The sequence below is a fragment of the Sus scrofa genome, chromosome 5 (genome assembly GCF_000003025.6).
Source record: "Sus scrofa isolate TJ Tabasco breed Duroc chromosome 5, Sscrofa11.1, whole genome shotgun sequence".
Classification (NCBI taxonomy): Eukaryota; Metazoa; Chordata; class Mammalia; order Artiodactyla; family Suidae; genus Sus; species Sus scrofa.
In genome coordinates this window covers 2,901,088-2,929,055 of record NC_010447.5, presented here as the reverse complement: position 1 = coordinate 2,929,055, position 27,968 = coordinate 2,901,088, and the positions used below count along the sequence as shown (strand labels likewise).

The window sequence follows — 27,968 nt, the reverse complement described above, 5'->3', positions numbered from 1 at the left end:
GGCGGCGATGGTTTATCATCCTGGGGCCTCTTCCATGGTCACTGAGGCCTCCACGCTGCAGGGCTTTGCTGCTGCAGGAGCGACTCAGCTGCCAGCCCAGGTGGGGCCGGGACCCACCCTGCTCGCTGTTGCCAACCTGTTAGTCTGGTTACGCCAGCGTCCGCGCCTGCCGCCTCTGCGTCCTACCTCCCCGGGGAATCCAGGGCCAGACCTGTGAACCTTTGGACGGGGAGGGACGTGAAGTGGCTCCAGCAGGCAAGCAGACGAGAGGGTTCCTTGGATGCTGGAGGCCGGGCCAGAGCAGCCCCGCGGCCTGGCCGGGGGCGGGCCTTGGAGCCAGCGGCACAGACCCGGCGCCCTGGGCCTGGCAGGAGGCCTGCGCAGGCAAGGCTCTGCTCGTCTGTTAAAGGGAGTTTGTTGCAGGGGAATGTTAGGTCTTCCTAAAGGGAAATGACCCGGGGCCCCTACAGAGTGTGGGAATGAGGTGGGCTGGGCCCTGGCCTGGACCTGGAGGGTCCCCGCGGGGCTGTCTGCCTCTCGGGTTTCAGGAGCTTCGGGCCGGGTTTTAATTAGGACACACTCGGCTGTGGCCTCATGTGCAGCTGACTATTCTGGGGGCAAGTTTAAATGACATGCAGGTTTTTATCCATTTTATCTGCTTTCACAACCGCCTTTCGGATGCAGTGGCAGGTGGCCTGGTCTGCTTAGTTGTGTTTTTCTGTCTGTGGAAGGACAGTGGCAGCCTTGGTTTTGGCCACACTCGGCCCAAAGTTCTCGTGAGATGTTTGTTCGTCCTGCGCTGGTCAGTGGAGTCTGGGAACACGGCTGTGGAGGGAGGGAGTCTGTCTCGTGCGTGGGTTTTGTTGCCTGAGGTTGCCGGCTACCAGGTACCGAATCGTCTGCGCTGCGTCCGACGGGAGAGCCTCCCAGGTCCTGCCTCACATGTGATGCTGGTTTGGGTCTGATTTGCTAGGATCTGCTGAGGCTGGGCTCAGGCTGCTCTGGGGGCCAGGAGGTTGGGCTCTGGTTAGCTGAGCTGGGGGTGGGCAGAGAGCCTGGGGCGGGAGCCGCCCCGAAGGCCGCACCCTCCACCGTAGGGTGGGAAGAGCCCGTGGGCTGATGGGGGCGTGCAGCCCGGCAGGGAGCGCCTCTGAGGGGCAGGTGTACCTGATATCGGAAATAGCAGCTGCTGCTACAAGCCGTCCCCACAGCCCTCCGCAGAGCAGGCGGGGACGGATCAGGCCTGTGGGGGCTCCAGGCGGCCTTACGGTCAGGCCCAGGGGCCAGGCGGGGCGTAAAGGGCTGGAGACCTGAGCGCAGAGGTGTGTGGTGCCCAAGGTGAGGCCTGCCCTCCCCTGAAGGCCCATGGGGGGTTGGCTGGGAGCTGGGTGGGGGCCCGTGGGGTCCAGAGCCCGGTGCTTGGCAGCCCTCGGAGGTGTGGGGCAGGAAGGAGGTCGCAGGGGAGTGTGGGGACCGGGCTGGCCGAGCCGTGGGGTCAGGTCAGCAGCTTCCTGACTTTGAGCGGATCCTTAGCAGGGAGACTGTGGGGACCTGTGGCCGCAGGTGGGGGCTGGGCCGACTTCCCTGCCGCGGGCGCCCTGGGCGTGTGTGTTGGTTGTCGTGTTATTGATTATGTAGGATGCAGAGGCCTTGGCCTTTCAGACCCCGAGCCATGGCTTTCTTAGTCGTGCTGTGGGATAGTCAGTTTTCCGAGTCAACGTCACCCAGAGCCGTCACCCGCGCTTGCTGTGTCCCCTCGGGTCTCTGGAGGATGGAGAGGCAAAGGCTTCTGCCGACCAGCCGCCTGCGCCTGCAGCAGCAGAGCCACACCGGCCAGTGCGTCCTGCCCCGTCGTCATCGTCGTCCTGACGCGGGCACGTGTGTTTTAAGGACCTGGCGGGAGAGGGACTGGGGGAAGGCCCTCCCCGCGTGGGGATCGCCTCCGAGCCGGATCGAGGAAAATCCCGGGTGTGTCTCGTGGCCGCTGCCGGAGGCGCTTTCTCCCCGCAGAGCTGCCGGGAAGCTGGGTGATGGAAGGCACCAGAATGTTTACGAAAGGATCTGTGCAAGGATGCTGGGGAGGGGGGTGTGGGAGGGGCGGGACCACAGGCCCGTCCAGCCGTCCAGCCTGCCCCACGCCCGTGGCCGGCTCTCTGCCCCCCACCAAGGTTGTGCCTGTGGGCACAGACCCCCCGATAGTGATGTCGGGGAGAGACAGCGGTGAGGGACGGTTTGGCGAGACCCTGATTCTCGGCTCGGGAATCGAACCTGGGCAGCCCGCGTGAAAGCCGGGAGGCCTCGTCACTAGGCCAGCCGGCGGCTGAAGGCAGCGCTCCCCGATTCTCGCCCCTGTGGAAAGCAGGCGTGTTTCAAGGAGGCAAAGACGGGAAACAGGGGTGCATTTATTGTCGGAGCCCCAGCACAGCCTGTGGGAGCGCAGAGAAGGCGCGTGTGTGTCTGAGGCAGAAGCAGAGCAGCAACGCGCCCGAAAGACGATGCGGGGCGGGTGTCGTCTGCCCCCCTCCCACTGCCCGGAGGGGGAGAAGGGGATTGAAGCCACTTACACAGGATGGGTTTTCCAGGTGGTTGTCTTCTTTGGCCACTTGCCTCGTTTTATTTCTGACACCTGACCCAGGACCCTCCCCGAGATGCGTGGGCATCTTCTGGCCGCGATGGGTTCCAGAGCCAGGGGAGCTGGGACGGTTCAGGACCTACTGTGGCCTGGCGCCCCCGCCCTCTCTGACCCCAGGAGTCTCGCTGCGCATGGGTAGCTGGGGGCTCTCCTTGACCCCAGGAGTCTCGGACGTGGTCATCTTATCTTTCTGCTCCAGCAGAGCTCAGCTCCTGCCCTGAACTGTCTCCTCGACGTGTCAGAGAAGCCAGGCCCGGGGTCCTCGGCCCGACACGTGCCCGCTGTCCTCAGCCCAGGGCCCAGCTACCTCCCACCTCTCTAGGGCCCAGCTGCAGCTGCCCAAGGCCAGGCCAAGGTCATGGGGAGCCCTGGGCTGACTGGGGCACTCCCAGGACACGGTGTCCGAGCCTGTCCCTGTACTTCCTCTCCAGAATCACCTAGTAGGGGCCTGGGGGTTCTCAGACCCTGGTCCTGGAACCCCTTTAGTCATGAGTTAGCGAGGTCACCAGCAGGCCCGTTTATGTGGGCTGTAGCCGCTGCTCTTTCCCGTGTTAAAGCAGGGGGAGTTCCTGTCGAGGCTCAGTGGTTAACGAATCCATCAGGTGGCAGGTTTGATTCTCTGGCCGTGCTCAGTGGGTTCAGGATCCAGCGTTGCCGTGAGCTGTGGTGTAGGTGCAGATGCGGTTCGGATCCTGCGTTGCTGTGGCTGTGGTGTAGGCCGGGGGCTACAGCTCCAATTAGACCCCTAGCCTGGGAACCTCTGTATGCCGCGGGTGCAGCCCTAGAAAAGACAAAAAAAAAAAGGAAAAGAAATTAAAATGAAGAAATCTACAAATATTTATCAAAAACTGCCAACTGTAAGCCCATTGCATGTTAACATAAATAGTGTGTTTTTGTTTTTAAAAAATCATTATTTTCCCCCAGTAAAGGGGGAGTTAGTGAAGGGGCTCTGGCAGTTTCGCGGCCCTGGCCGGTCTGGGCAACTGAGGGCAGCTGGCATCTCCTGTCCCCCGCCGCCCGTCACCCCCGGGGCCTCGCGAGGCCAAGCGGGGAACCAGGCCGTGTCTCAGGATTGTCGTCAGGTAGGCCTGACCTCCTGGGCCCCTGGCAGGGTCGTGGGGACCCCAGAGGCTCCTGGACCCCAGTCTGAGAGCCCGGAGGGATGTCCCACAGCGGAGAGTGAGCGCCTTGTTTAGTTTTGGGTTTTGTTTCCCTGTTTTATTTGAACGCTCTTACTTCCTTGGCGTCCGTCTTGAACTGCGTTTCCATGGACCAGCCCACGCCCTGGGGACTCGGCATCCAGCCAGTCCCCCTCCGGCCCGCCCCTTCCCCGCCGCCCTCCTTCCCGGGACACGTGGGCAGCTCCAGGGCCCAGGGCCTTGCTCCCGGCCCGTCACGGTCCCCACGCTGCCGTGAAAGCACCTGGCCCGCTCGCCACATTGCAGGTGTGTGTAGGAGAGGGCACTGGAAGCAGGGGTGCAATTTGACCCGCTTTTGCAAAATTGCCATTTGCCCCACTCCCGGGGTGGGGGTGGGGGGCACCCTGTTTCCCAGCCCCCAAACCCCCATGCTGCATCTGGGCCAATCTGTCTAGGGAAGTGGTTTCTCCACGTGAGCTGAGTTTGTGTTTCTGTCTCTGTCAGTGAAGATTAATCGTCCTTTCACGTATTCAAGAGCTGTGTGTTTCCTTTGCTGGGGACCGTCTGCATCTCCTGCCCATCTTTCTCCTGGGCTGTTTTGTGACGTTAGACAAACTACTCCTTCGTAACATGGGGTGCAGGTGTTTTTGGTCCTGGGTTCCCATGTATCTCTGCCTACTTACGGAGGGTCTTGCCTTGTGGACATGGACGCGTGCTCTGTCTCCTCCTGCGCGTTCCGTCTGGCTCAGAAAGGCCCCGTCTGACCCCGGGGTTCTGAATCCTGCCAGCCCCCCAGTCCCCTCGTGGCCCCTTCCCCCCTTTCCTCGGTTTACACAGAGGTGGGTGGTCCTTTGCGAATCTCTCTGGGGAAGATGTGGGCTGCGGCTCAGCACTCTGATTCCACGAGGCCCCCGATGTCCCAGCGTCGCCTGTTGAATGGTGTGTGTCTCCCTGACGACTGAGGAGGCCCGGATCCCCGTGGGGTCCTGTCTGTTTCAATGCAGTCTCGTTTGCTCCGTGGCTCTGCCGTCGATTCACGGGCTGTCATCCCACGTGTACCTTCGGACCGCAGCTGTGCCACGTTTTATTACGGAGCAGGGCTGGTCTCCCCTCGGCACGCTGGCTTTTCAGAGGTTCCCCAGCTTCTTGGCTTATGTTTCCTTATAAGCCGTAGACCCAGCTGGTCTGGCTTCCTCTAAAATCTTTTCGCTAAGGATCTGGTGTTGTGGCTGCAGCACAGGTTTGGTCTCTGGCCCTGGAACTTCCCAGCGCAGAGGGTGAGGCCAAAAAAAAAAAAAAAAAAAAAAAAAAAAAAATCCTTGCGTTACTCTGTTTAGGGAATCGCATTAGATTTATAGATTATTTTAGAGTTTTATGGGCCCCCTCCCTCCCACTGTATGTGCAAACACGGCAGAACGCACGTAGTGCTTAGGGTAAACGATGCTAGCGTTTGCGGCGTGTACATGAGCCTTGACGCTGGAAGGGGGCAGCTCGATGGCATCGGGACATCCTCGTTTCGTGCCCGTCGCCACCATGGCCTCCGGAACGCACTCATCTTTCCGAGCTGAAGCTCTGTCCCCGTTAGACACTCCCCCTCCTCCAGCCCCCGGCCCCACTGTCTAGTTTCTGTCCCCGTGGATTTGACCCCACTCGGTGCCGCGTGTAAATGAGGTCATACGGTGTTTGGCTTTTTGTGACCTGCTCGTGTCGCTGAGCCTAATGTCCTCGAGGTGCATCCCTGTCGTAGCAGGTGTTGGAATTTCTGCACCTGCGGCCCCTGGACGTTCCCCAGCCAGGGGTCAAACCTGTGCCTCCACAGCAACCTGAGCCTCTGCAGGCCGATTCGTAACCCACTGCGCCACAGCAGGAACTTCCGGAGTTCCTTCTTTTTCAAGGCTGAGTAGTAATCCCTTGTGTGTAGAGACCACGCTCGCTGGTTGAGGGTCCTTGGGGTACCTCCTCCTTTGGGCTTGGGTGAGTCGTGCTGCTGTGAACTTGGGGGCACACGTGTCTGTGTAAGTCCCAGCTTTCAGTTCTGGTGGATACAGACGGGGGCGTGGCATTGCTGGATCGTATCCGCAGTCCTGGTTTTAATTTTTTGAGGAACTGAGGTGATGTTTTCCTGTGGCCCCTGTGACTGTGGTTTGTGCTTCTGGTCGTGCATGTTGAAAGTCAGGCCAGAGCGGGGAGTTCCCATTGTGGTTTAGCAGTAATGAACCCGGCCAGGAACCGTGAGGATGCAGGTTGGACCCCTGGCCTCCATCAGTGGGTTAAGGATCCCGCATCGCTCTGGCTGGGGTGTAGACTGGCAGCTGTAGCTCAGAGTAGACCCCTAGCCTGGGAACGTCCGTGGGCCACATGTGCAGCCCTAAAAAACAACAAACAAACAAGCAAGCAAAAAGTAGGAAAAGAAAGAGAAGAAAATCAGGCCAGAGTGTGTGTTGAGAATTCGGTGAAACCCCAGCTCTGCGGGTGACCAAGCCGGACCTCTGGGAGCCGGGGTCTCCCCTCTCCCTGAGCAGGCCTGTGGGCCCGTCCCGGTGGGCGGCAGGAAGGGCCGGATCCTGGACTCCTATCTTCCACGTCTGTTGGCCGGGACCCGCCTCTCCGGGCTTCCCTTTCCTCTTCTCACTAAAGGGGGGCGGGGGGGCACCACAGTAGCAGCACGTGCCAGGCCCAGAGACGAGCGGGAGGGGCCAGCATCCCAGAGGCTGCGGCGTGGGAATGATAGCAGGCGAGGCCCAGAGGCGCCCGGAGGCGCGGCTGTTGGTAAAGGGACTGCAGAGGGGGGCCGGTCATGCTGGGCGTTCCTGCCTGGGCTCTCCCGTCCGTGGGTCTTTTTCCCGCCCCGCACGGGGCCCCGTCTGCCCGGCCGGTGGAGGGTCCTTTTCCAGCCCCAGCAGCCGTGACCCAGAACGGGCCTTGGTGCTCTGGCCAGTTTCCTCCGCGCCTTCCAGCCTGCCCAGCGGTGCCCCGCCACCACCACCGCCGCCCCACCTGCGATGTGGACCTGGCTCACCTCGTTTCGCTTGCAGAGGCCAGCCTGACCTTGGGGAAGGCGGAACCGTCCACCCACTGTGCGCTCACCTGGGCGGCAGGTGCGAAGAGGACACAGAAGTTGTTTTGAGATGTTTTCTCTTTTTCGACGGATGTGAGTTTTACAGCCAGCCACGAAGGGAGGGCGGCCAGCCAGGCAGGGAGGGCGGGTGCCCCCTCTCCACGCTGGGGGGTGTTTTATGCACGGGAGCCTTCTGCGGCAGGCATGCGTGACAGCCCCGCGGGGCCCGTAACGCTCCCTGGCTTGGGCTGCGGGGAGCCCAGGTGGGGCCGGGAGGGAGCCCTCGGCCTCAGCTGAGCCAGGTTTAAAAAAAGAAGCTTTGCCACAGGCCAGTGGTTTGGAGGCGCCCCAAGGCTCTTTTCCCCCCGCGGGCTGTTTAAGGTCACGTAGGTTTACTTTGGTGCTGGATTCACCCCGGCCCGGGGTGTCCTTTAAAATGCACCTCCCTCGCCCACTGCTTCTCTGCCAGGCCGAGTGCGGGGCCCGGACGCGGAGGTGGGGACTGGGTGGGATCCCTGTTGTTGAGCCGGGTGCGGTGGGGACAGGGGAGCCTTCGTGGGGGTGCAGTGCGTAGTCCTGGAGGGTGGAGTGGGTGTCCCGGGCGGAAGGCGGGGTCAGGCTGGCTCCTGGTTTCCTGAGGTGCTTCGTGTCCCTGCAGAGCAGGGCCGGCCTGGGACCCGAGTGTGGACAGTGGCCTCCAGCGATGGGTGGGCTTTCCAGAGGAGGAGGCCGGCCCCTCTGCCCCTGGTGGGATACAGGATCTGGGGGCAGGGGGTGCTGGCACACGGTCCAGGTGGGACAGAAGAGAGGGGACCGCAGTGTGTGGGATTCCTTCCCTGAGGTCCTTCTGGCCCCAGGGGCCCGTGAACAGCACTGGCTGCCGACCTCGCCACGGGCACCTTGCCCGCACCCCTGCCCCAAGATGCCCGGTGATGAGGTCCACGCCCGAGTGTGTGATGACAGGGCCACTGGAAGTGGGACCCAAGTGCTGAGTGAGGGCCCGGTTCCCTGTGGGGGCCAGTAAGGACCGGGGCCCCTGTGACAGTCGCTATTCTGCTGGGCATTTATCGCCTTGTGGCAAGGGACAGTCAGCCATGGCCCACGGGCCAAATGTAGCCGCTGCTGCCTCTTTTTGTAAGTAATGCTTTATTGGCCTAGAGCCTCACCCGTTTGACTCTGCAGCAGGGTTGAGAAGTAGGACCCAGGCCACGGGGCCCTCCACGCCCAAGACACTCACCGCCCAGCCCCTCCCAGGGAACAGGCTTGGCAGCCTGCGCGTTCCGCCTGGGGCAGGATTCTAGGGCTGCGGTGCAGTCGGAGCCCCTCTCTGCTTCTAGGAACGGGGCCAGGCGACGGCAGGAAGTCGTGATGATGCCTGGGAGTCCAGGTGGTGTGTCCGCCCAGCTGTCTCACTGGCCGGGTCTTCCCAGTCCTGGACGCTGTGTGATGGCGAGACTCGAAAAAGATGCTTCTGCCAGAAATGAGTTTCCTTGTGCATTTCCTGTTACTTGGTTTATTTGCTTATACAACACGGAGGGGTTTTGTTTATTTATTTTTTGTCTTTTTTGGGCTGCACCCAAGGCACATGGAAGTTCCCAGGCTAGCGGTCGAATCAAAGCTGTAGCTGCCGGCCTACACCACAGCCATAGCCACTCCAGATCCGAGCCAAGTCTGCAACTTACACCACCGCTCACAGCAACGCCAGATCCCCAAATCACCGAGTGAGGCCGGGCATCGAACCTGCGTCCTCATGGGTACTAGTCAGATTCGTTTCCGCTGAGCCATGGTGGGAACTCCCAGAGGGTTTTTGTTTTGTTTTGTTTTTTAAATCTACTTGCTTCTAAACCTTAAGTTTCCCTGCTAGCTTTGTTTTGCTTAAATAAACATTTGTGTGGCCCCTCTGCCAGGCTCCCTGCTCCGTTCCTGGGCAGGGGTGCTGTGAGCTCTCGTGCAGTGTGATGGATGCATTAATAGAGGCACAGGCCAGGGAGGGTGGGGTGCCAGGGTGTCTCAAATTGGGACAAGTGCAGGCTTGAGCCTGGCGAGGTTGGTTTGTGTTCCTGATGTGCCACGTCTCTTTCACCCTGCCTCGCCAGCCTCAGTGTCCCCATCTGTCATTTGGTTTAATAGAAGCTCTTCCCTCTCAGTGGGGTGGCCAGGACACATGACACCTGGGGTGGGAGAGCAGCCTGTCATTCTTGCCTGAGATGCGGGGCCCTGCAGGCTTCTTGGTGCATGGGAGACCTGGGGGATGAAAGCTCAGTGCTGAGAGCTGTCCTCGTGTCTGGGGGTCCCACACTCCCATCCTAGCACGTGCTGCCCACCCCTTGCCTGGAGCGCCCTCCAGGGCCTGTGGTCTTCTGAGCCTGGTGCCCAAGGGTGGGCACCACTCTTCCTTATCGCCACCTTAAAGCCAGGAGGCTGAGGCTTGGGGAGCGCTGGCCTTGACCTGGGTGGCCAGCCTCTACAGACCTCACTGTTTCGTTTTTTTTTTCTTTTGGCCACACCTGCAACATGTGGACGTTCCTGGGCCAGGGATTGAACCCACGCCACAGCAGTGACGGTACTGGATCCCTAACCTGCTGAGCCACCAGGGAACTTCTTCTTTTTTTTTTAATCTATTTTTTTAAATTGATGTATAGTTGATTTGCCATATCATGTTAATTTCTAATGTACAGCAAAGTGATTCCATTATACATATATTTACACATTCTTTTAAAATATTCTTTTCGGAGTTCCCCTTGTGGCGCAGCGGAAATGAATCCGAGTAGGAACCATGAGGTTGCCTCACTCAGTGGGTTAAGGATCTGGTGTTGCTATGAGCTGTGGTGTAGGCCAGCAGCTGTAGCTCTGATTGGACCTAGCCTGGGAACCTCCACATGCCACGGGTGTGGCCCTAAAAAAAAAAAAAAGTAAAATATCTTTTCTATTACGGTTTATCGTAGGGTAGTTGAATGTCGTTCCCCATGCTCGGTGTCTGTCTGTCCTCTGTGTTCTGGTTTGCATCTGCTAATCCCAACCTCCCTCCTCCCCGCCCCCTTGACAACCACGGGTCTGTTCTCTGAAACTGTGACTCTGTTTCTGTTTCATAGGTAGGTTCATTTGTTCATGTTTTATTCTTGTAATTTTGAAAATTAATTTTTATGGCCCTCCCTGGGGTACATGGATGTTCCTGGGTCAGGGGTTGAATCTAAGTCACAGCTGTGGCAACCCTGAATCCTTTAGCCCATGGTGCCCGGGACCAAACCCATGCCTCTGCAGTGACGCAAGCTGCTGCAGCCAGGTTCTTAACCCACTGTGCTGTGGTGGGAATTCCATTTGTGTTATATTTTGGCTTCCACAGGTAAGTGATAGCATATGGTGTCTGTCTTTCTCTTTCTGACTGCACTTAGCATGAGAGTCTCCTTTTGCGTCCATGCTGCCGTGAATAGCATTATTTCATTCTTTTTTTAACGGCTGAGTAATATTCCCCTGTATATGCCTACCACATCTTCTGGATCCACTCCTCTGTCGATGGACATTTAGGTTGTTTCCATGTCTGGCTGTTGTGAATAGTGCTGCAGTGAGCATAGGGGTGCGTGTATCTCTTTGAATTATAGTTTTGTTTGGATAGATGCCCAGGAGTGGGGTTGCTGGATCGCGTGGTAATTTCAGTGCACTCTTGACCCTTTGGGGCGGGTCCAGGGCTGGGGTCAGAGGTCACAAACTGGTTCGTGCAGAGCCGGGAATAGCTGAGCCTTGGGGCCTGAGGGCTGGCCACAGGGCACCCTGCCCTCTCTGAAGCGGCCTCGTGCTTCCCAGGGCCTCGGTCTGAATCCTGTGTGTGTGTCAGCATCATGGGCCTGGCCACGCTCACCGGCTCCTTCCTCCGTGCGGCCCCCTGTCCCCACGGGGCCCGCGTGAGTGTGCTGATCTGCACCCTGCTTCCCTGGGCTGCCTTCCGCCCCTTCGGTCCTCTCACTGTGCACTTTGACCTCTGCCCCCTGAACCAGGCCCCGGAAGGAGAAGGATGGGTGGGGGCACGGATGTTTCTGAGCCCTGGTCCCTGTGGGGCCGTGACAGCCTGAGACAGGGGTCGGGGCCGTGGCCGAGTTCTCAGGAACCCTGTGGGCTGAGGTCGTGAAGGGAGCGTGTACGCTCAGCTACACTCAGGAGGGAAACACGCGGAGTCGCTCGTGTCTGGATTGTTCCCCTGTGTTTGTTTCTGGGCACGGTCCTGGGGCATCTGGGTGGTGGACGTCCTGCGTGTGGTGGCCTGGGGCTGTCTCCCCACCAGGGTGCCCGGTCACTCCCGGGTACGATGTGGTGGCTTGAAAATGGCCCCATGGGAGTGGTTACAGCCCAGACACGGGCCAACACCTGCCATCGGGGCTTCGCATCTCACCTGGTTGATGGCCTGGACCTCAGAGAAGAAAAAACACTTCTGTGCAGATGGAGGTGAGCGTGTGACATGGGTAGTGTCCCCGTGAGTGACATAGGAAGGCTGGCGACACCTGCTGCTGCTGGAAGACCATTGCCTGCAGCAGCCAGGACATGTCTCCCATCCTGGACTGACCAACCAACCAACAAACTCACCGAGGTTCCTTTTTTTTTTTTTGCCTTTTTGTTCTTTTAGGGCTGCACCCGTGGCATATGGAAGTTCCCAGGCCAGGGGTCGAATCAGAGCCTATGCCACAGCCACAGCAATGCCAGATCCGAGCCGAATCTGTAACCTACACCACAGCTCATGGCAACACTGGATCCTTAACCCACTGAGCAAGGCCAGGGATCGAACCCGCAACCTCATGGTTCCTCATGGTCGGATTCGCTTCTGCTGCGACATAACGGGAACTCCCTAACTGAGGTTCTGATACCTGCCTGCCTGTCCACCTTTTGTCGTGTCCGGTCTTTCTGTGGTTGGTTTTCCCATTTTATTGGCGTGTTGTTGGTTTACAGTGCTGTCTTGGTATCAGGTGTCCAGCAAAGTGGCTCCGTCGCAGTGTGTGCCTTTGTCGGTTGTACGAGTACACACCTCCACAGTCCATCCTTTGCTTTTGTGTCAGTCGTTCCAGCACCTTGACCGGCCCTCCCCCTGCTGTGCGGTGGGCCCTGTTCTTTCTCTGATGCACCGGGGTGTGTGTTAATCCCGTCCTCCCAGTTTACCCCCCCACCCCGTTGTGTCTTGTTAACGTCAGCAGAAGCAGCAGCCAGCATCCCGAGGCTTTGTGGGGTGCAGTCCTGACCAGCCATGGAGGGAATTTCAGCAAAGTTCGTGGCCGTGCGGAGGTCACACTAAAGACTGTTGGGCTTTTTATTATTAGTTATAAACATGCTGCACACCTTTGTCACTGAGATTGTAAGGAACCTTTGCGGGTCTGTGCCCAGAGATCCCCGGCGGTGTTGCGAGGGCAGGCATGGCCCCCGTTGGCAGGGGCGGGGTGGCAGCTCAAACGGGATCCCCCCCCCCCAGCTCTGCTGCTGTTCCTGATTGGCTCTCCTGGGCCACCCTGGCCAGTAGCGGGTCACCGAGCTGGCAGGACCCTGGGCAGATTGCCTGTTACAATGCGGAAAACTCAGCTCGTGACACGGGGTATGGGGGGGTGGGTGTTGATCTGGCCTGACCCTGTAGGACCAAAAGCCCCTGAAGAATTCAGGCCTCGGGAGAAACGCCTCCGGCTGTTGAAGCCTTGGGGTTAAGCCCTCTGTATGTGTTTTTGCATTTAGAGACTGTGCCAGGGCTGGAGGGCAAAGTCCGTGGCTGGTCCTTTGTTAAGGCCTCTGTGGCTGGTCGGCTGTGGACAGGCCCTTGGGTCCGGTGGCAAGGGCCTTGCCTCTGTGTGTCGTCCCCTCCTTCCTGGACGCCCAGCACCTGCCAGCCCTGCTGAGACAGGCCGGGTACGTGCAGCGCCTGCCCTCGGCGGGTGTTCTAATTGCTGGGGCCGGGGCACAAATCTTAAACCAGGGAATTAGCTGGAAGTTGCAAGACTCCAAACCAGACGGGCTGATGGAGTTTGAGGGGTACTTGGAGGAGAAGGGGCCTCTGGGGACAGCCTAGAACCAGAAATGCAACACCCCCCCACACCAGTGGTGGCCAGAGGACCCCGGAGGGGCTCAGCAGGCAGGAGCCCAGTGTGGGGGGAGGCAGGGAGGCCCTGGGAGGGATCTGGGTGGGGCTACAGGACTGGGCTCCTGCCACCCGGAGAAGGTGCTCTGGCAGGTGCTGTGGCTGCCTGGACCAGACCCCGCGGGCTGGGGGGGCGGGGTGGAGGAGCACCGGCCTAATTTGGGGGGGCGTGCTTGCTGTCAGGGTGATCACCTGACCGGGGGCTCCTTCCAGGGTTTTGACCTGAACAGCTGATGGTGCGGGTGCTGTCTGGTGGGTGGGCCCGTGGAGGCTGCAGCCCCAAGCCGAGCAGGGCAGGGTGCCCTCAGGTGATGGGTGAGCCGGAGCCGAACTCACAGGGAGGCCGGCGGACAAGGGGCCAGCAGAGCATCTGAGCGTTTGGGATCCTGCCGCCTGAGGCATGAATCCGGGGTGAGGGAAGTGGGTCCCTGATGGGCCCTGAGTTTGGGGGAACTCATTGGCTATAGCTGACATCTTGAGCCTGGGCTGGGGAGTGGTCCCATGTGCCGTCTGGGCCTTGGGCGTCCGGACCGCTCCCAGGGTTCACCCAGCATGAGGCCCCACAGGCCAGTCTAGGCATGCACACCTGGGGTCCTGGGGCTCGGCTTGCAGGGCTGGGGGCCTCTGGGGCCATCTTCCTGGAGGGCAGAGGCCTGGCAGAGGGCCGGGGGCTGGGCAGGACTGGCTTGGGGTGGGGTCCTTGCTCAGCATCTGGGACTCCCCAGGAATATGCTTTAAGGGTTACTTCCTTTGGGAAAATGGACGTATTTTGTCCTGGGACCAGCAAAAGAGCAGGAAGATGAAGCCAGACCCCGGCTGAGCCACTTGTCCTAACGCAGACAGGAGCTGGGCTGGGGGTGGCAGGCACCGCGGTGGAGGGAGAACAGCCGGGGCCTGGGACGGGCAAGCCCAGGACCAGGAAGCGCTTTTTTCTAAACCCCGGGCTGGGAGGGAAGTAAGTCCTTTGTGGTCTGCAGGTCCAGTGTTCCCTAGATACTGATGCCTTTGTGCGCCCAGAGCCGTTGGGCGGGTTTCCAGAGCAGCGTGCTTTGTGTCCGGGCCGGAGCTGGCCTCGGTCCTGGGTCCCGAGGGCCTGGGCCCAGTGGGCGCTGCCTCGAGCTGCACCAGGGCCCCTCGCCGAGCTCGCTCTGACTCGCCTGCCTCCGTGGCCCCCGAGTGGGGGCTGGAACAGCTGCAGGGATCGTTTCCCAGCGCGTCTGATCCGCGTGGAGGTACAGGGAGGGGGCCCTCCCAGGGCGTCAGGGGCCGGGGCAGCAGATCCCGCCCTGAGGGGCTGTTCCACTTTGAGGTGTGGGCGGGCACGAGGCTGCCCAGGGCGGCCTGTGGCTGTGGGCTTCCTTCCTGGGGGCTGTGGGGAGTGAGGGCTGGGCGTGCAGGGGGCTGGCTGGAGAGGGAAGGCTGGACGGGGCCCGTGGTGCGCCCAGAGCAGAGGAGCAGCTCTGTCAGACGGCATCTGCCCACCGGCCCTGTGGGAAAGCTGCTCTCTGGGTCACACTTGGCTTCTGGGACCCGGGCCTCCTCTCTGTCCATGGACAACGTCCCTGTCGGTCTTCCCTCTCCATCTGAGAGTTGTGGTGACCGGGTTGTAGGGTGCAGCCGAGGTGAGCTCGTCCTGCGCAGGTTGGGCCGCCCTCCTGCCCCATGGGGGTGGGGGGGCCGCTTCCCTCTCAGTCTGGACCCGCCTGGCCGGGTGGTCATGTCCTGGCATCTGGTCCTGATGGGGAAGCAACGTGAACTGCCCGCCTGCCTGGGAGCCTGGGGGCAAGGCCCTGGGGACGGAGTGGGCCTTTGGGGACCCCCCCCTCCCCAGGGCTGACCTGAGCAGGCGTCAGGTTGGGGTGAGCTGGCGGCTGTGAGAAGGGCCCCGCTGGGGGTGGGGGAGCGTGTGGGCCGGTGCCCGGGCCGCTCCGGGTGTGAGCAGCATTCTGATGGCGGCGGCGGGGCGGACACTCGGCGCTTTGTCCCCTCTCCCCGGGCGGCCTCCTCATTTGCTTGCCGGGCTGAATTGGGAAGGACAGCAGCCCCAGCCTCGAGGTGGTGAACGCCAGACAGGAGCCCCGCCTGGCCACCCAGCAGAGGGACGTGTGGCTGCGTGAGCCGGGCTGCCCCTCCCAGAAGTCACCCAGCCTCTGTCCATGCTGGGTGCAGGCGGTCCCCCAGGAATTCCCGAAAGTGCAGGGAAGTGGGTTTTACGTGGCTGCCCTTTCCCTACCTGGTTCATTTTTACTTTTCAAGTTGGAAAAGCAGTGGGGAGCCCAGGAGGACACTGGGGGCGCAGTTTTACAGCCATAGGAGCCCCAGCAGGGTCCAGTGTCACCTGTAGCCTTTGGAGACGTCCTTTAACCATCACTCTGGGCACATAATTTTGTCATTGCCTCCGAGACTCCCTGGAGCATCCGTGAGTCCCACGTGCACTCGGAGCTCCCTGCCCCCGCGCGGCGCTACCCGGGTGCCCTCGATGTGCTGGGTTTGTCCCTGGACGATCACAGGACGGGAATCGCTGGCTCGAAGGGCGTTTATGTTCACGCTTCCTGCCACTTCGGCCACACGGCTGGCTCTCGTTTCCTTTTCAGTGAAGTTGGAGACTTTTGCACGGGGCCCAGGTGACTTTCCCCTTGCGGCGTTTCCTCCACTCAGGGAGTTAGCGCCTCTGCCTACCCAGGTTATCTTCTTTTACCAGTTTGTCCAAGTTGTTTCACAGCGGAGATATCTGTTCGCACACACGCTGCTTGATTGTGTGTTTTTAAACAAATGGCAGTGAACTTTTGTCCGATCGAGACATTTTTAACTTGATTATTTTTCAGGCTCTTAACACAGACTGCCACTCTCTTTCGAGGGATTTGATAAGTGCTTTTCTTTCTTTTCTTTCTTTCCTATTTATTGATTTGCTTATTAGGGCCGCACGTGCTGCATGTGGAAGTCCCCAGGGTAGGGGTTGAATTGGAGCTGCAGCTACCGGCCTGCACCACAGCCACACCAGATCTGAGCTGCATCTGCGACCTACAGCTCACGGCAACGTTGGATCCTTAACCCACTGAGCGAGGCCAGGGATTGAACCCCCATCCTCATGGATGCCAGTCGGGTTTGTTTCTGCTGAGCCACGACGGGAACTCTTCTCCTTCTTATCTTTTTTTTTTTTTTTTTTTTGGTAAGTTTACTTAACCGTTTAGTCTGTCTGGAGCTCATAGGTCCTTTACGTGGATGTCTTTCCAGGCGGCCGTGCCCCCCGCCCCCATGGGAGCAGGGATGCCACCTCCCCTAACCCCCTGGTGTAGCCCACTTCTGGGCCCCCGCCCCCGGGTTCCAGGGCGTGATGGGTTTCCTGTGGTTTTTGCACCAGAGCCACGTCGGCCCATCTCAATGTTCCACTTGCACCTGGAAAAACTCCTGTCCCAGGGGCATCCGCAGCCCCCGCCCCGCAGGGCCCCAGCCTGAGTCGTCCTTGTAGCCCAGCCCTGGCGTTCTGACCGGGGTCTCGAGCCCCCACTGTGAGCACAGCTTTCCTGCCTTGGGCCGTGATGCCGGGGGATTGGGGGGCCTGTGGGGAGCAGGGGGAAACGGCAGGGCTGCGGACGGGCACCCACGGGCTGCGAAGTGACCGCATGAACGGTCCTTGGAGCGGCGCCCAGCCGGCACCGTCCCAAACAGGAAGCGCTTCTCCCCGAGAAATGTCCCAGCCGGGGCGGCGCGGGCGGGTTGACGGATCCCACCCTGCGCGGCCACGTCCTGCCCCTCGTGGAGATGACCCAGCAGTTTCCGGGTGCAGGCTGGGTGTCGGGCTCGTGCGTCTTCTCGGGTTCCCAGGACACTTGGGCCCGGTCGGCGGTACTCCTGACTCAGAGGTGGAGGCCGAGGCGCGGGAAGGTGGGAGCCGCGGGCCGGGCCTGGGCCCGGGTGTCTCCGGAGTCCCTGCCCGCGGGGCCCTGGGGCCTCTCGCGGAGGTCGGGCTTTGTGGGACTCCCTGCCCCGCAGCCCTGGGCCGAGGAGCTGTGTGGCGGGACGCGTCGGCTGCCCGGGCCCTGCTGTGGGCTTCGGGGTGAGGTTGGCTGGATGGGCAGGGCCGCTCACACCCGGCGTTCCTGGCCGCGTTGGGTCAGGGGTGGGAGTGGGCACAGCTGTTCCCGGTGTGCATACGTGCTTGAACTCCCGCGCGTCCTCCACACCAGCGCACAGCGACCCCTCGTCCCCACCCCCCAGCATGACCCCGGCCCAGGCCGGCTGCCCTCGCTCCCAGCTGGAGGGGTCCAGCGCCTGCAGCCTGGGCCTGTGTGGGGGAGCGGGCAGCGGGCGGGCTCCTGACTGGCCGTGTTGGGAGGGCCTCTGAGCCAGTGAGGCCCAGCCAGGGCGCCTGGCCTTGCAGGATGGTGTTTCAGGCGGATGGGGCAGCCCGGGCTGTGTCCCTGGACAGGGGGCCAGAGGGAATCTGAGATACCCTAAGGCCCAGCGGTTTCAGGTGTTGGAGTGTGTGTGGCCATGGTTCTTGATGGGTTGTTAGAACTTGGAAGGAACCTCAGCCCTCCTCCCCTCCCCTCCCCACTCCTGGCTCTCTCTCCACCCCCTCCTCCCCTCGCCCGTCCTGTCCTCCCCCTCCCCCCCCGCCTCCCCCAGGGTCTGCTGCTCCAGACTGGCTCCACCTTTATGCTGGCAGGTCCCACCTGCCCTCTGGGGCACACGAGGTGGGGGCGTTGGCCTGGGTGGGCAGCAGGGGCAGGAGCTCGGCAGCCAGCCCAGCCTGGCGGGGGCCACAGAGGGCCCTGGCCTGGTGGGACCAAGGTGGGAGCCTGTGGCCCTGGGGTCCCGGAAGCATGGGGCCTGTCTCTCCGAGGGCAGGGCTTGGCCGCAGCCCAGGGCTGGGCCTGGGGGACCGTGGGCCGGGCCCCGGCCAGCAGGCGGCTGCCCTAGTGACGAGCCTGCCCTCTCCTCTCCTCTCCCGCAGGGCCCCCGACCGCCATGTCCAGGTAAAGCAGAGGGGCTCAGTGCTGAACATGCTAAGGAGGCTGGACAGGATCAGGTTCAGAGGCCACAAGAGAGACGACTTCCTCGACCTAGCGGAGTCTCCAAATGCCTCGGACACCGAATGCGGGGACGAAATACCCCTGAAGATACCTCGGACCTCGCCCCGGGACAGCGAGGAGCTGAGGGACCCTGTGAGTACGCCTCGCGGGCCTCCTGGGGCCGGGGCACCCCGCTGTGCGTGGCCGCGGACCCCGGGCCCCTCTCTGGGCAGGGGGCTACCCCACGCTTGGGTGGCCCAGCTGGACGTGGACTGGGGCAGGCCGCGTCCTTCCCAGGCAGGTCAGACACAGATGGGGCTCACTCCTGCTCTCCCCCAAAGCCCCAACCTCACTGGGGGGGCGCCCTCCCCAGTTTGGGGATGTTTGGTCCAGTGACTGGATTTCTTCTCCTTCCTCGATGGTTTTCTGGGTGACGAGCAAACGTCTCACACACAAGTGATGCTGAGACCCCAACCTGACTCCAGCCTGACCCCTGGGAGTGTTGACATGAGGGCGGATGCAGGGGGCGTCTAGAAGCTACTGGACCAAGGCCAGCTGCCTTGGGGTGCCTGGCCATTCTGCCTGGCTCTCCCAGTGTGTGTGTTACCAACCCTGGCAGCTGGCTGAGCCCCTGAGGGCCAGGCAGTGGGATGCCTGTCATTTGGACAGCGGGCATCCTTGGCAGCTTGGCGGGAACCAGGCGTGAGCAGGCCCTGGCGCCTGGAAGCTTGTGTTTTGTCAGTGGTGGTGTGGCAGGTGGGGTGGGCTTCCCCGGTCCCCTCCTGGCCAGGTTTGACCGCTGGGCTCTCCGTGGTCAGTGAGAAGCCCAGGGCCATCCCTCACCAATCGTGGAGGCTGCTGCCAGAGTGGACACCAGACTTGGCAGCCTCTTGGTTCCGCCCTGAGCACCCGGGCTAGGTTTCCCTTGCAGATGTGGCTGAGAGCACTCGCCTTCCTGGCTGCTCATGTTATTAATGCCTCATAATAGAGCAGGCACTGTGCTCTGGCTCCTGGCAAGAATGAATAATTTATGGGCACTGCCTCCTAAGAGCCAGCCATCTGATCAGGTGGGGCTGGAGCTGCAGAGCCTGGAGGGAGCGCCCTGCCCGGGCATGGCCTCTGTGTCCTGCAGAGGTGGTGGCCGTCCCTCTAGCCTTGGGCCCAGGGTGGGCCAGGGCCCCCTTGGTGTGACTCCTAGTGCCATCTGGCAGCACGTGCCCGTTGGGGTGCCGTGAGGGTCTCAGGCATTGTCCTAGGAGGGGGTGCCTCCCTTTGGGGGTGGGGCCCTGTGTGCAGATGGCTGTTTGCTGCCTCTCTACGGCCCCCCTCGTTTCCTTCTGACGTTTCTGGGGTCGCTCTGGTGGGGGGTGGGCTCGGCCTCCCACGGGGGATGAGCCGTCCTTCACCAGACCCCTGCCCCTGAGGGACCCTTGGTCTCTCCCACGAGCCTCGTGCCCACATTATCCCAGGTGTGCAGGCAGGGTTGTGTGCCGCCGTCCTGGTGGCTGTCGCCGGCTGCTCTCCCAAAGGGGTGCAGTGCGTCCTCCGCTGCCGCCCGCGGGGGCCCATGTCCCACGCCCTTGCCACCAACTCAGTGACCTTGGGCACTTCTGTTTTGCAAGCCCGAGGGGTGGAGAACGGCAGCTCCGAGAGGTTTTCATTGGCGTGGCTTTCACTGTGCGGGAGGTGGGCCATCTTTGCCTGTGTTCGGGCTGCTTCTTTTTATCTTTGTTTAATCGCGGTGTGACACACCTCGCGGCACGTTACCCGCCGTGACCACGTTTAGGCGCACAGCTCGGTGGCACTGAGCGCCTTCACGTCGTCGTGCCGCCGTCCCCACCATCCCTCCGGGACCTCGTGTTCCCAGACTGGAGCTCTGTCCCCGCGAGGCAGCCGCTCCCCCCACCCTCCCCCCGCCGCGAGCCCCCATCTGCATTCTCCTCCAGGAACCGCCTCCTCCAGGTCCCTGCTCTTGGTGCCCTGGGGCCTGTCTCCGCACCCAGTCCTCAGGGGCCGCTGTGCTGTGGCATCGGGTCCTTCTTAGGTCCTTTTCTGTGGGTCTCGGTCTGTGTCCTGGGGCAGAGGAGGCGAGCGGACTCAGTGGGTGAGGCTGGAATCCAGAGCCCACACTGGGGAGGGGCCCCAGGGGGCCGGGTGTGCGGGACCGGGGTGGAGCAGGTGGAGTGATGCCCAGGTCAGGGTGCGGCCGGGCCCGGGGAGGGGCATCGAAGATAAAGCGGAGGAGGCCCAGACCAGGGTCCGCCGAGTGGTTGATGACAGGCCAGAAGGAGAGGCGCCTAGAGTTAGGGGCAGAGGGGGTGACCCTGCACACGAGGAGGGGCCAAGCTGAAGGACATGGGTCCAGGGTGGCTGGAGGCCGAAGTGCCTGGACCTGCCTCCCTGGTTTGAAGGTGGCAACACTGCAGGCTTGGTGGTCTGAGTCCAGGCCCCTGACCCCCCAGCTCAGTGCTGTTCTTGGCAAGTCTAAGAAAGGGACAACCAGAGGGACCCCAGGGGTTCTCCGAGGGGTGGGACCCTAGAATTTCAGAACCCCACATAGGGCTGCCATCCCATCGGTGCCCCTGCCAGCCGGTCCCCAGACGAGCTGCTGTGGCTTCGGCCCCAAGGCCAGAGCACAAGGGTCCCAGGCCTTCTGGGACCTGGGGCCCCTGTGGGGGTTCTTGAAGCTCTAGGGCAGGTTCCCAATGGACTTAAGCCCAGCAGCTCAGAGACCGTGGACTCACGTGCAAACAGGGAGGGGGACGCCCTGCCTCCCGTGGTGGGGAAGCTGCTGATGCAATAGTGTCCAGCATTCTGCCTCCGAACTGGTGCAGAACCGTCTCTCCGGGCCAGCCTCTGCCCTCTGCTGTGGGGCCACCACCTTGGCCATCGAGGTACAGGATGGGCAGGGTGGGACAGATTGGTCTGAGGGGGTGGGTGGCCAGCAGGCCGTCCTCCCCGCAGCAGGGGAGCCCTGCCTTCCCACTGCCCCCTCTCCTGTGCCTGCCCCTCAGGCCCAGGGGAACTTGTGCCCCCGGAGCCACAGCTGCTGAAAGGTCCAAGAGGTCGAGTGCCAGGTCAGATCAGCCAGGGCAGAGGGTCCTACCAGTATCCAGTGGTCCCCTGGTGGTGGCCTCTCCTTCCTGGGCCGTGGCCTCAGAGCCAACGTGGATGGAGGGGCCACCGGGGCTGTCACAGACCCTGTCCAGGCTGGGTGTCCCCTTCTACCCTGACCCAGCCTGGGGGGGGTCAGGGGGACCAAGACTGGGGAATCAGCTCCCCCGCCGCCTGGAGGGGCTCTCAGACGCCACTCCCGCCAGGTCAGTGGCAGGACACAGTCGTGGGAGTGGCCATTGTGAACCGGCAGCCCTGCAGTGTCCCGGGCAGGCCTGGCTGTGCCAATGTACCCTCGCTCCTGTGCTGCAGCAGGCAGTGGTGGCCTGTAACCAGAGCCTGCCCTGGGCCCGTGGCGACAGCAGGCTTTAATTAGCCGTCCGTGGGCCAGGCCAGGCCCCTGTCTGGAGTTCGCTTGCCTTGGGGGATACACCCTCCCCCACCCCCCCAGAGTCCTATTGCTGCTGCTCCCAGGGCACCAGCCCGGCTCTGGGGCGCGAGGGTGACAGGCCCTGTAGTCAGGCACCCCTCCTCCTGGGAGGTCCCCACGGCGGCCAGCACAGGTTTGGAGGGTTTCCTGCGTCTGAGAGCTGTATTGTGACCGTCAAGAGGCTTGGTGTCCTGTTTCCGGTTTTAATTTTTTTTTATGTATTTCTGGAAGTCCGCCTCCTCTGAGGACGTCCAGAGTCCACGGTGTCCCAGGCTCTCCCCGCCGTCCCCGGCAGACGAAGCCCAGGGGAACCGCTGCAGGTTCCGAGGCAGAGCCAGCGCCTCCCCGGGCCGGGAGCCCTGGGGACCCGCCCTTGCGGACAAGGCATCCTTGGGGTGGCCCTGGGAGAGCCGGGCAATGCGATGCCTCGAGGCAGCATCCTGAGCTCCCGGTGTTTTCTTTCTAGGCTGGTCCAGGCACCCTCGTCATGGCCTCAGGAGTCCAGGACTTTAACAGGACAGAGTTTGATCGGTTGAATGAGATCAAAGGCCACCTGGAAATCGCTTTGCTGGAAAAGCACTTCTTACGTGAGTACAGAGCGGGAGGCCCAGGGGACGCCGGCCGTCCTGCAGGAGTGCAGCCAGGTTGCTCACGGCCGCTGTCACCGGGCCGGTGGTGGGAACAGGCGTGGCCCAAGTGGACATCCCCGCGTGGCCATCAGCCTCCTGAGTCCGTACCCTGCTAGCTGCCCCACTAAAGCCGCTCGTCCGCCCGGCTGTGATGTACCCACTCGGGCGGAGCACGTCACGGGCAGGAAGAGGACCTTGCCCTGGACGTGCTGTCTGTCTTAGTGACTCTGGTGCGTTGCAGCCGTGAACTCAGAATTTGTCAGAGCTGCTTGGAGGGATCTGAAATTTTCTGTTCTGTGCAGTTTGCCCTTGTGGGGGGTGGGGCATGGGGGAGGGAGCGCGACGGGGCTTCAGTGTTTTTCAGCCTCAAGCAGGCGTTCGCGCTGCTCACGCATTGGCTGGGGTTTTGGCCTCAGCAGGGACGATAGCAGAGATGGTTCTGGAAGGGCCTGCGGGCCCCGCCCTGAGAGGACCTCGTTCACTGTCACCTCAGCTCTTCTTACCTTTCAGACGAGGGATCCGGTCCCCGGGGCTGGGAGGAGTGACCTGCTCTCAGGTTGAGTCCTCTGGCTAGGAAGGGGTTTAAGCCCTGAAGCCCATGCACGTGGCCCATAGTGTGACAGCGTTTGCATGGCTGTCACCGGAGGCAGGTGATGCTGTTGGGAAAAAATACAGGGAGAAAGGAGCAGCTTGGCCCTGGGTGCCCAGAGCCTGTCACGCCTGGGCTGCTGGGAGGGCTGCCTGGAGGAGGCGGATCCAGGAGGAGGGCCCGCGGCAGGTCACCTCCCTTCCCACGTCACCCTGGGCCTGGGTCTCCCTCTGATGCTCGGGACCGAGCGCTCGCCTGCCCACTGGCCCCTCCCTCTGTCCCCACCTGAGTGGTCACCTTTGTCACCCTCTCTTGTCCTGCGGCGCCCTCATTTGTGTGACGCGTGTTGGCTGAGCTCGAGCTCTGGGCCCTCAGCTCTGTGCCTTAGCCGCCCGCGTGGCCCGTGGGCCCCTCGCCTGCAGACGGAGGCGGGTGTCCGAGCCGCGGCGGGAAGCCTGGGGCTGGCCCTGCCCCTTCTCCCGGGAGGCGCCAGCGTGGCTCTCCCGGCTTCCTCTGCACCATCCAGGTGCTGCAGCCCCATCTTCCCCCCAAATTCCTCTTCCTGGTCAGCGCCTCCCTTGGCGAGCGCGTGTGCGGAACGTGTATATGTGCGTGAACCCTGTGCGTGTGCCCGGCTGCACGCTGCCGGCCAGCGCTGGCCCGAGGGCCTGAGGATGGCGCTGTGGAGTGACTCGATCCCGCCACGGGTCCGAGGTTGTCGCCGAACTGGCTGGGGAGACGGGGCCAGGCCGGGGCGGCCGGGGCTGCCAGGGCTGCTGGTGATGGGTCTGCCTAGGTGGGTCCCGGTGCCCGTGCCCCTGGCCTGTGCTGAGCTCAGGGCGGCCCTGCTCCCGGGGGCTGCAGGCGCAGCCTTGTGGCGCCCCTCGCGTGGGTCAGGTGGACAGGCTGGTGCTTCTGCGGGGGCTCGAGGAACCAGCCGAGCCAGGTGCTCTTCCGGGGGGCAGGGTCTAGGAGGCGTCAGAGGGGGCTCCCACCCCGGCCGGGAGGGGCAGCGCGAGGCCTCGGGCAGAGAGGGGCTGCGGGCCAGGCAAGCATCCATCGGAGGCCATTGGGCGGTAGAGCTGTGACCCGCGGGGCCGCCTGAGTCGAGCCGAGCTGATCGGTGCTGAAAAGGGAAGGGAGACCCTGGGTCAGCGTTGCCGCCAGGCTGGTCCTCTGGTCCCGGAGTCTGTCCTCCGTGTCGTTCCGGAGAAAGGCCTCGTTGCTCTCTGGGGAAGCTCCTGGCGGCCAAGTGCGGGTTCTGCTTGGACAGCCCGGGGTGCGGGGCACTGATGCTTGGCTTTCTTTGTTAAATATGGGGAATTGCAAACAGATCCGAAACAGGGCGGGGTGTGACGCGCCTGTCACACTCCCCCGTGCGTTTCAGCAGTGCTTGGCTGGCGGCCAGGCTGGCGGCCTCCACCCCCACCTACGCCCCCTCTCCCTCCGTCTTTTGAAGCACCTCCCAGCCAGCCTTCTATCACTGGACTGTAAATAGTTGAGCAGATAGCTCATTGTGCTTTAAAAACAAAAAGCCCAAGTCCAGAGTCTCAACTGAAAAAAACCAAGGTTTCTGGAATGTCATCGGATACCCAGTTTAGGCTCGAATCCCCCCATTCTCATCACTGTTTCTGACTCTCTGGGGTCGGCAGACCAGGTGCCGCCTCGGGCCGGTGGGTGTGCCTCTGCCATCGTCACTCGCTGGTGCCCTCCACCTCTCTTTCTGCCCTTTGGGGAGGGGCCTGAGCCGGTGCTGGTGGGACGGATCCCCTCTGGGCCTTTCTCGCCTCCATGTCACGAGCTTCCTCCCGTCTCTCCTGAGAGCTGGCTAGGGTGGTTTTTGACTTGCAGGGCTCTTTCTCCATTTATTAAGCAACATGTTTCTGGAAACCGAACCGTCTGCTCCGGGGCAGAGTTCGGAGAGCAGCGGAAGGCAGGAGACGTGCTTGAGTTTTTCCCTTGATTTTCCAGCTGCCAAACAGCGGGTAGATGCTCTGTTTAGAGGTGGCCGGTGAGGGCGTTGGGCTTTTGGGGGGTGTTTTGGTGCATTTAAATGTAGTTTATGAGTCCTCCTTGCCGTGGTGAGCCCCTCACTGGTGCTCAGAGGGACCGCCGTCATGGCGGCGTTTGTCTGCCATGAGATGCAGGCAGAGATCACAGGTGTGACGTTGCCTCCTCGGTGCCTCTGACCAGGAGGTCCGTGGTGTCGTGTTGTCCCCATTTGCCGGCGGTAGAGAGCTCTTTATCAAAGTAAGTTGATTTTTTTAGTAATCTGCAATTGTTTGCGTGGTTCCAAAGTCAAGGTGTATTTAGAGAAATTGAATTTCTCTCCCTCAACTCCCCATTCCCCTCTCCCCCTGTAGATAACCAGCCGTCGTCTTCTTTTTTTTTCTTGGTGGCACCCGTGGCCTACAGAAGTTCCCGGCCAGGGCTTGAACCTGAGCCACAGCAGTGACAGGCCAGAACCTTAACCACTAGGCCCCCAGGACACACCCCCAGTTGTCTCTTAATTGGACTTCATCCTTCCATTGAATTTTTGTTGATGTTATCGCTGTACCCCCTGCATGCAGAAGTTCCCGGGCCAGGGCTTGAACCTGAGCCACAGCAGAGACAACGCTGGATCCCCAATCCCCGGCATCCCTAGGAAACTCCAAATTTTTTCTAGAAGCAAATATGTCCGTCTGTGCCTCCCTCCCGCCCTTAGGTAAATGTGGGGTGTTCTCGCTTGCTCCACGCTGATGTTGCGTCCCAGAGGTCCCTCCAGCATGGTCCTCAGAGCTGATCCCTGTCCTTGTTCTACCTGCATCTGCTGGGAGTTTGGGGGGTGGGCAACCTGCTGGCCCCCGTCCTTGTTGCATGGTTACGGTCCAGCCCGTTCCGTGGTTACCGGTGCTTCTTCCCAGGCTGTTTGCACCTTACAGCCTGGGCTGCGCTTGTTTCCATAGCCAAGTGTCTGCCATGGTACCTGGACCTGATAGGAGCCCAGCGTTAGAAGGATGCGTTGCAGGAAAAGCTAATCAGAGAGCCAGTCCCTCCCTCTGCACTCTTGTCCGTCTCAGTATCCGGGGAGTAGATGTGCAGGAGAGCACGCATCCACCCTCGGGACCCACGGAGGTGTCGTGGTTGCCGCTGAGCCTGTACCTGTGAGCTGGCGTGGCTGCCCCGGGCCCTGGTCTGCAGGGCACCGTGCCCACATGGGGCAGGGAAGGAGCCCGGCTCTGGAGCTGGGACTGAGCTTCTCAGAGGTTCCCGAGTCACGCTGAGGGAGCAGGTGGCTGTGGACATTCAGCCATTCCGGGACCTATGCACCCCCGTCTGTAAAATGCCTAAGTGGCCAGGGTTTTAAAGTTCCATTCAGTTGTCGGTAGCGCTTCCAGAAAGCAGACTGTTCTTCTCGGAGGAGAGGAAATAGCCCGGGTTCGCCGCGGCTGTCTTCAGTTATTAAATATTGACGAGGACAAATGTGCCTGGGAAGAGATGGCAGAGGAAGAAGAATGGGAGCTGAAATGCCTTCTGGCTCAGGACGGGGGGCAGGGTCCTCCATTTGTTCACGAAGCGCATGAATAAGTGAAAAGCATCGCATGCATTTCCATTGAAGCCCGAAGCGCAGTTCAGTTGCTCCTGCTTTTGGAGCGCGGACACACCCGACTCCACCGTTTCTGGGCAGGAGTGCGCATCTGTGGATCACCTGCTGGATGCATCTGTGGATCACCTGCTGGATGCATCTGTGGACCACCTGCTGGATGCAGGCTCTGGAAGGGAGGTTCTGCAGCACGGTGCTCTGTGTGCACGGGCCCTTCCCCTCAGTGACATGGGAACCTCGGAGGGAAAGTGCTCAGAGGGCCGCTGGGCTGAGCCCGAGGCTCCTGACCGCGGGCAGTCCCGTGAGAATGTGAGGCTCGAGGACGTCTCCCTGGATGTGCCGGAGGGTGTCCCTCTGGGGGCCACGTCCTGGGGGTCTGGAGCCATCCTCTCTGGGCCTGACGCTGGTCCCTGGGGAGGGTGACTCTGGAAGAGGGGGCCCTTTACCCCTCTGCTCCCCTTCCTGCCCCGACACATGGTGGGCGGCGTGGCCGGCTCTGACCTTGTGGAAGGGCTGCCAGGAGGAGCTGGTCCAGGAGGCCAGCAGGGGGTGGGGTAGGGGGCGGGGGGTCTGCCCCCTGTGGCCCAAAGGGCCTCCCTGTGGGTGCCCAGGCTGAGCAGAGGGTCCTGGAGGGATGAAGTTTCCGGGCACCAGCCTGGAAGAGTCGGGCCAAGGAAGACCTTGGATGTCTGACGACAGGAGGGCTCGGGGGCCCCTGCTGCTGGAGGTGTCTCTCCAACGGGCACCATCCGAAGGCGGTGGGGTTCAGTGTGGCCTGGATCAGATACCGCTGACCCACCCTCCGGACCTGGGCCTGCAGCTGTCCCCCTGGGATCTGGCTCAAAAACCAAAACCAAAACCAACCCTGCTTTCCCTGTTTGTTCAGTGATACTGAGCCGAGACTGGGTCGGACCATTCTGGCTCCGTAGCGACATGCTGATTAAACGGTTTCTGGCCTTTTGTGAAACCTGCACATGAAGGAAGAGATGAGACCGTGTGTCCGGATCGTGTAGAATTCATCTGGGGAAAAAGGAAACTGGCCCCTAATAGTTCCACGTCTGACCCACTGGGCTGGCTCTGAATTTCGTGTTTCTAGGTCACTCCCGCTGCCCGGGGAGAACCTGCCCCTTGATTATTCCTTGCGGATGTCCCGCCCTGCCTCCCCGTGGGGCAGAGGCGAGGTGACCCCACCAGGCCGTCCTGGCTCGGCGCCCAGCTGGACCTGAGTGCTTGGTTGGAGCAGAGCCGTGGGGTGGGGGCTGGGGACGCGCCGGTCCCGGTTCTGTGCCGGCCGGGGCCCCAGGGCCCGGACCTGGGATCCGCGCAGCACCTCTCACGGAGGCGCAGCGGTCGGTTCCTGACAATCAGCCGTTCCGGGTGAAGACACGGGCTGGGGTCCTGTTTCTTCTTCTTTGGCACGGGAGATGTTTTACCGCACTGCTGCTTCAGCCCCAACCCACAGTCGGTTTCCTGAAATGTGCCTGAGAGGCAGTGGGGTGCCCGCGGGAGGCCGCAGCCAGCGCGGGGGATGGAAGAGCTTAAAGCGGTGCTGCTTCCTGGCGGCCCAGCCGTCGGGGCGGAGGCTCTGCTCGTCGCTGCATATGTTCCCTCCGAGCGGCAGCGCAGCCGTGAGGAGATGGCGGCGAAGGTGCAGAGGGAAGCTCACCGCCAAGGCC

The 27,968-nt window shown here is 61.8% G+C and overlaps 1 protein-coding gene across 8 annotated transcripts in view; it reads left to right on the top strand.

The window, feature by feature from the left end:
• The window catches only part of GRAMD4 (GRAM domain containing 4), a 74,339-nt gene that overhangs the window by 18,749 nt on the left and 27,622 nt on the right, over positions 1–27,968 (top strand). For 5 of the 8 annotated variants that reach the window (XM_021091367.1, XM_021091363.1, XM_021091368.1 and 2 more), the window contains exons 2-3: positions 17,890–18,100; positions 21,958–22,078. In XM_021091367.1, coding sequence (XP_020947026.1) covers positions 17,890–18,100; positions 21,958–22,078 — 332 coding nt within the window. Of the gene's footprint in view, positions 1–1,247; positions 1,339–13,980; positions 14,165–17,889; positions 18,101–21,957; positions 22,079–27,968 lie in introns of those variants that run through there. The other 3 variants (XM_021091364.1, XM_021091365.1, XM_021091369.1) reach the window with 3 other exon arrangements.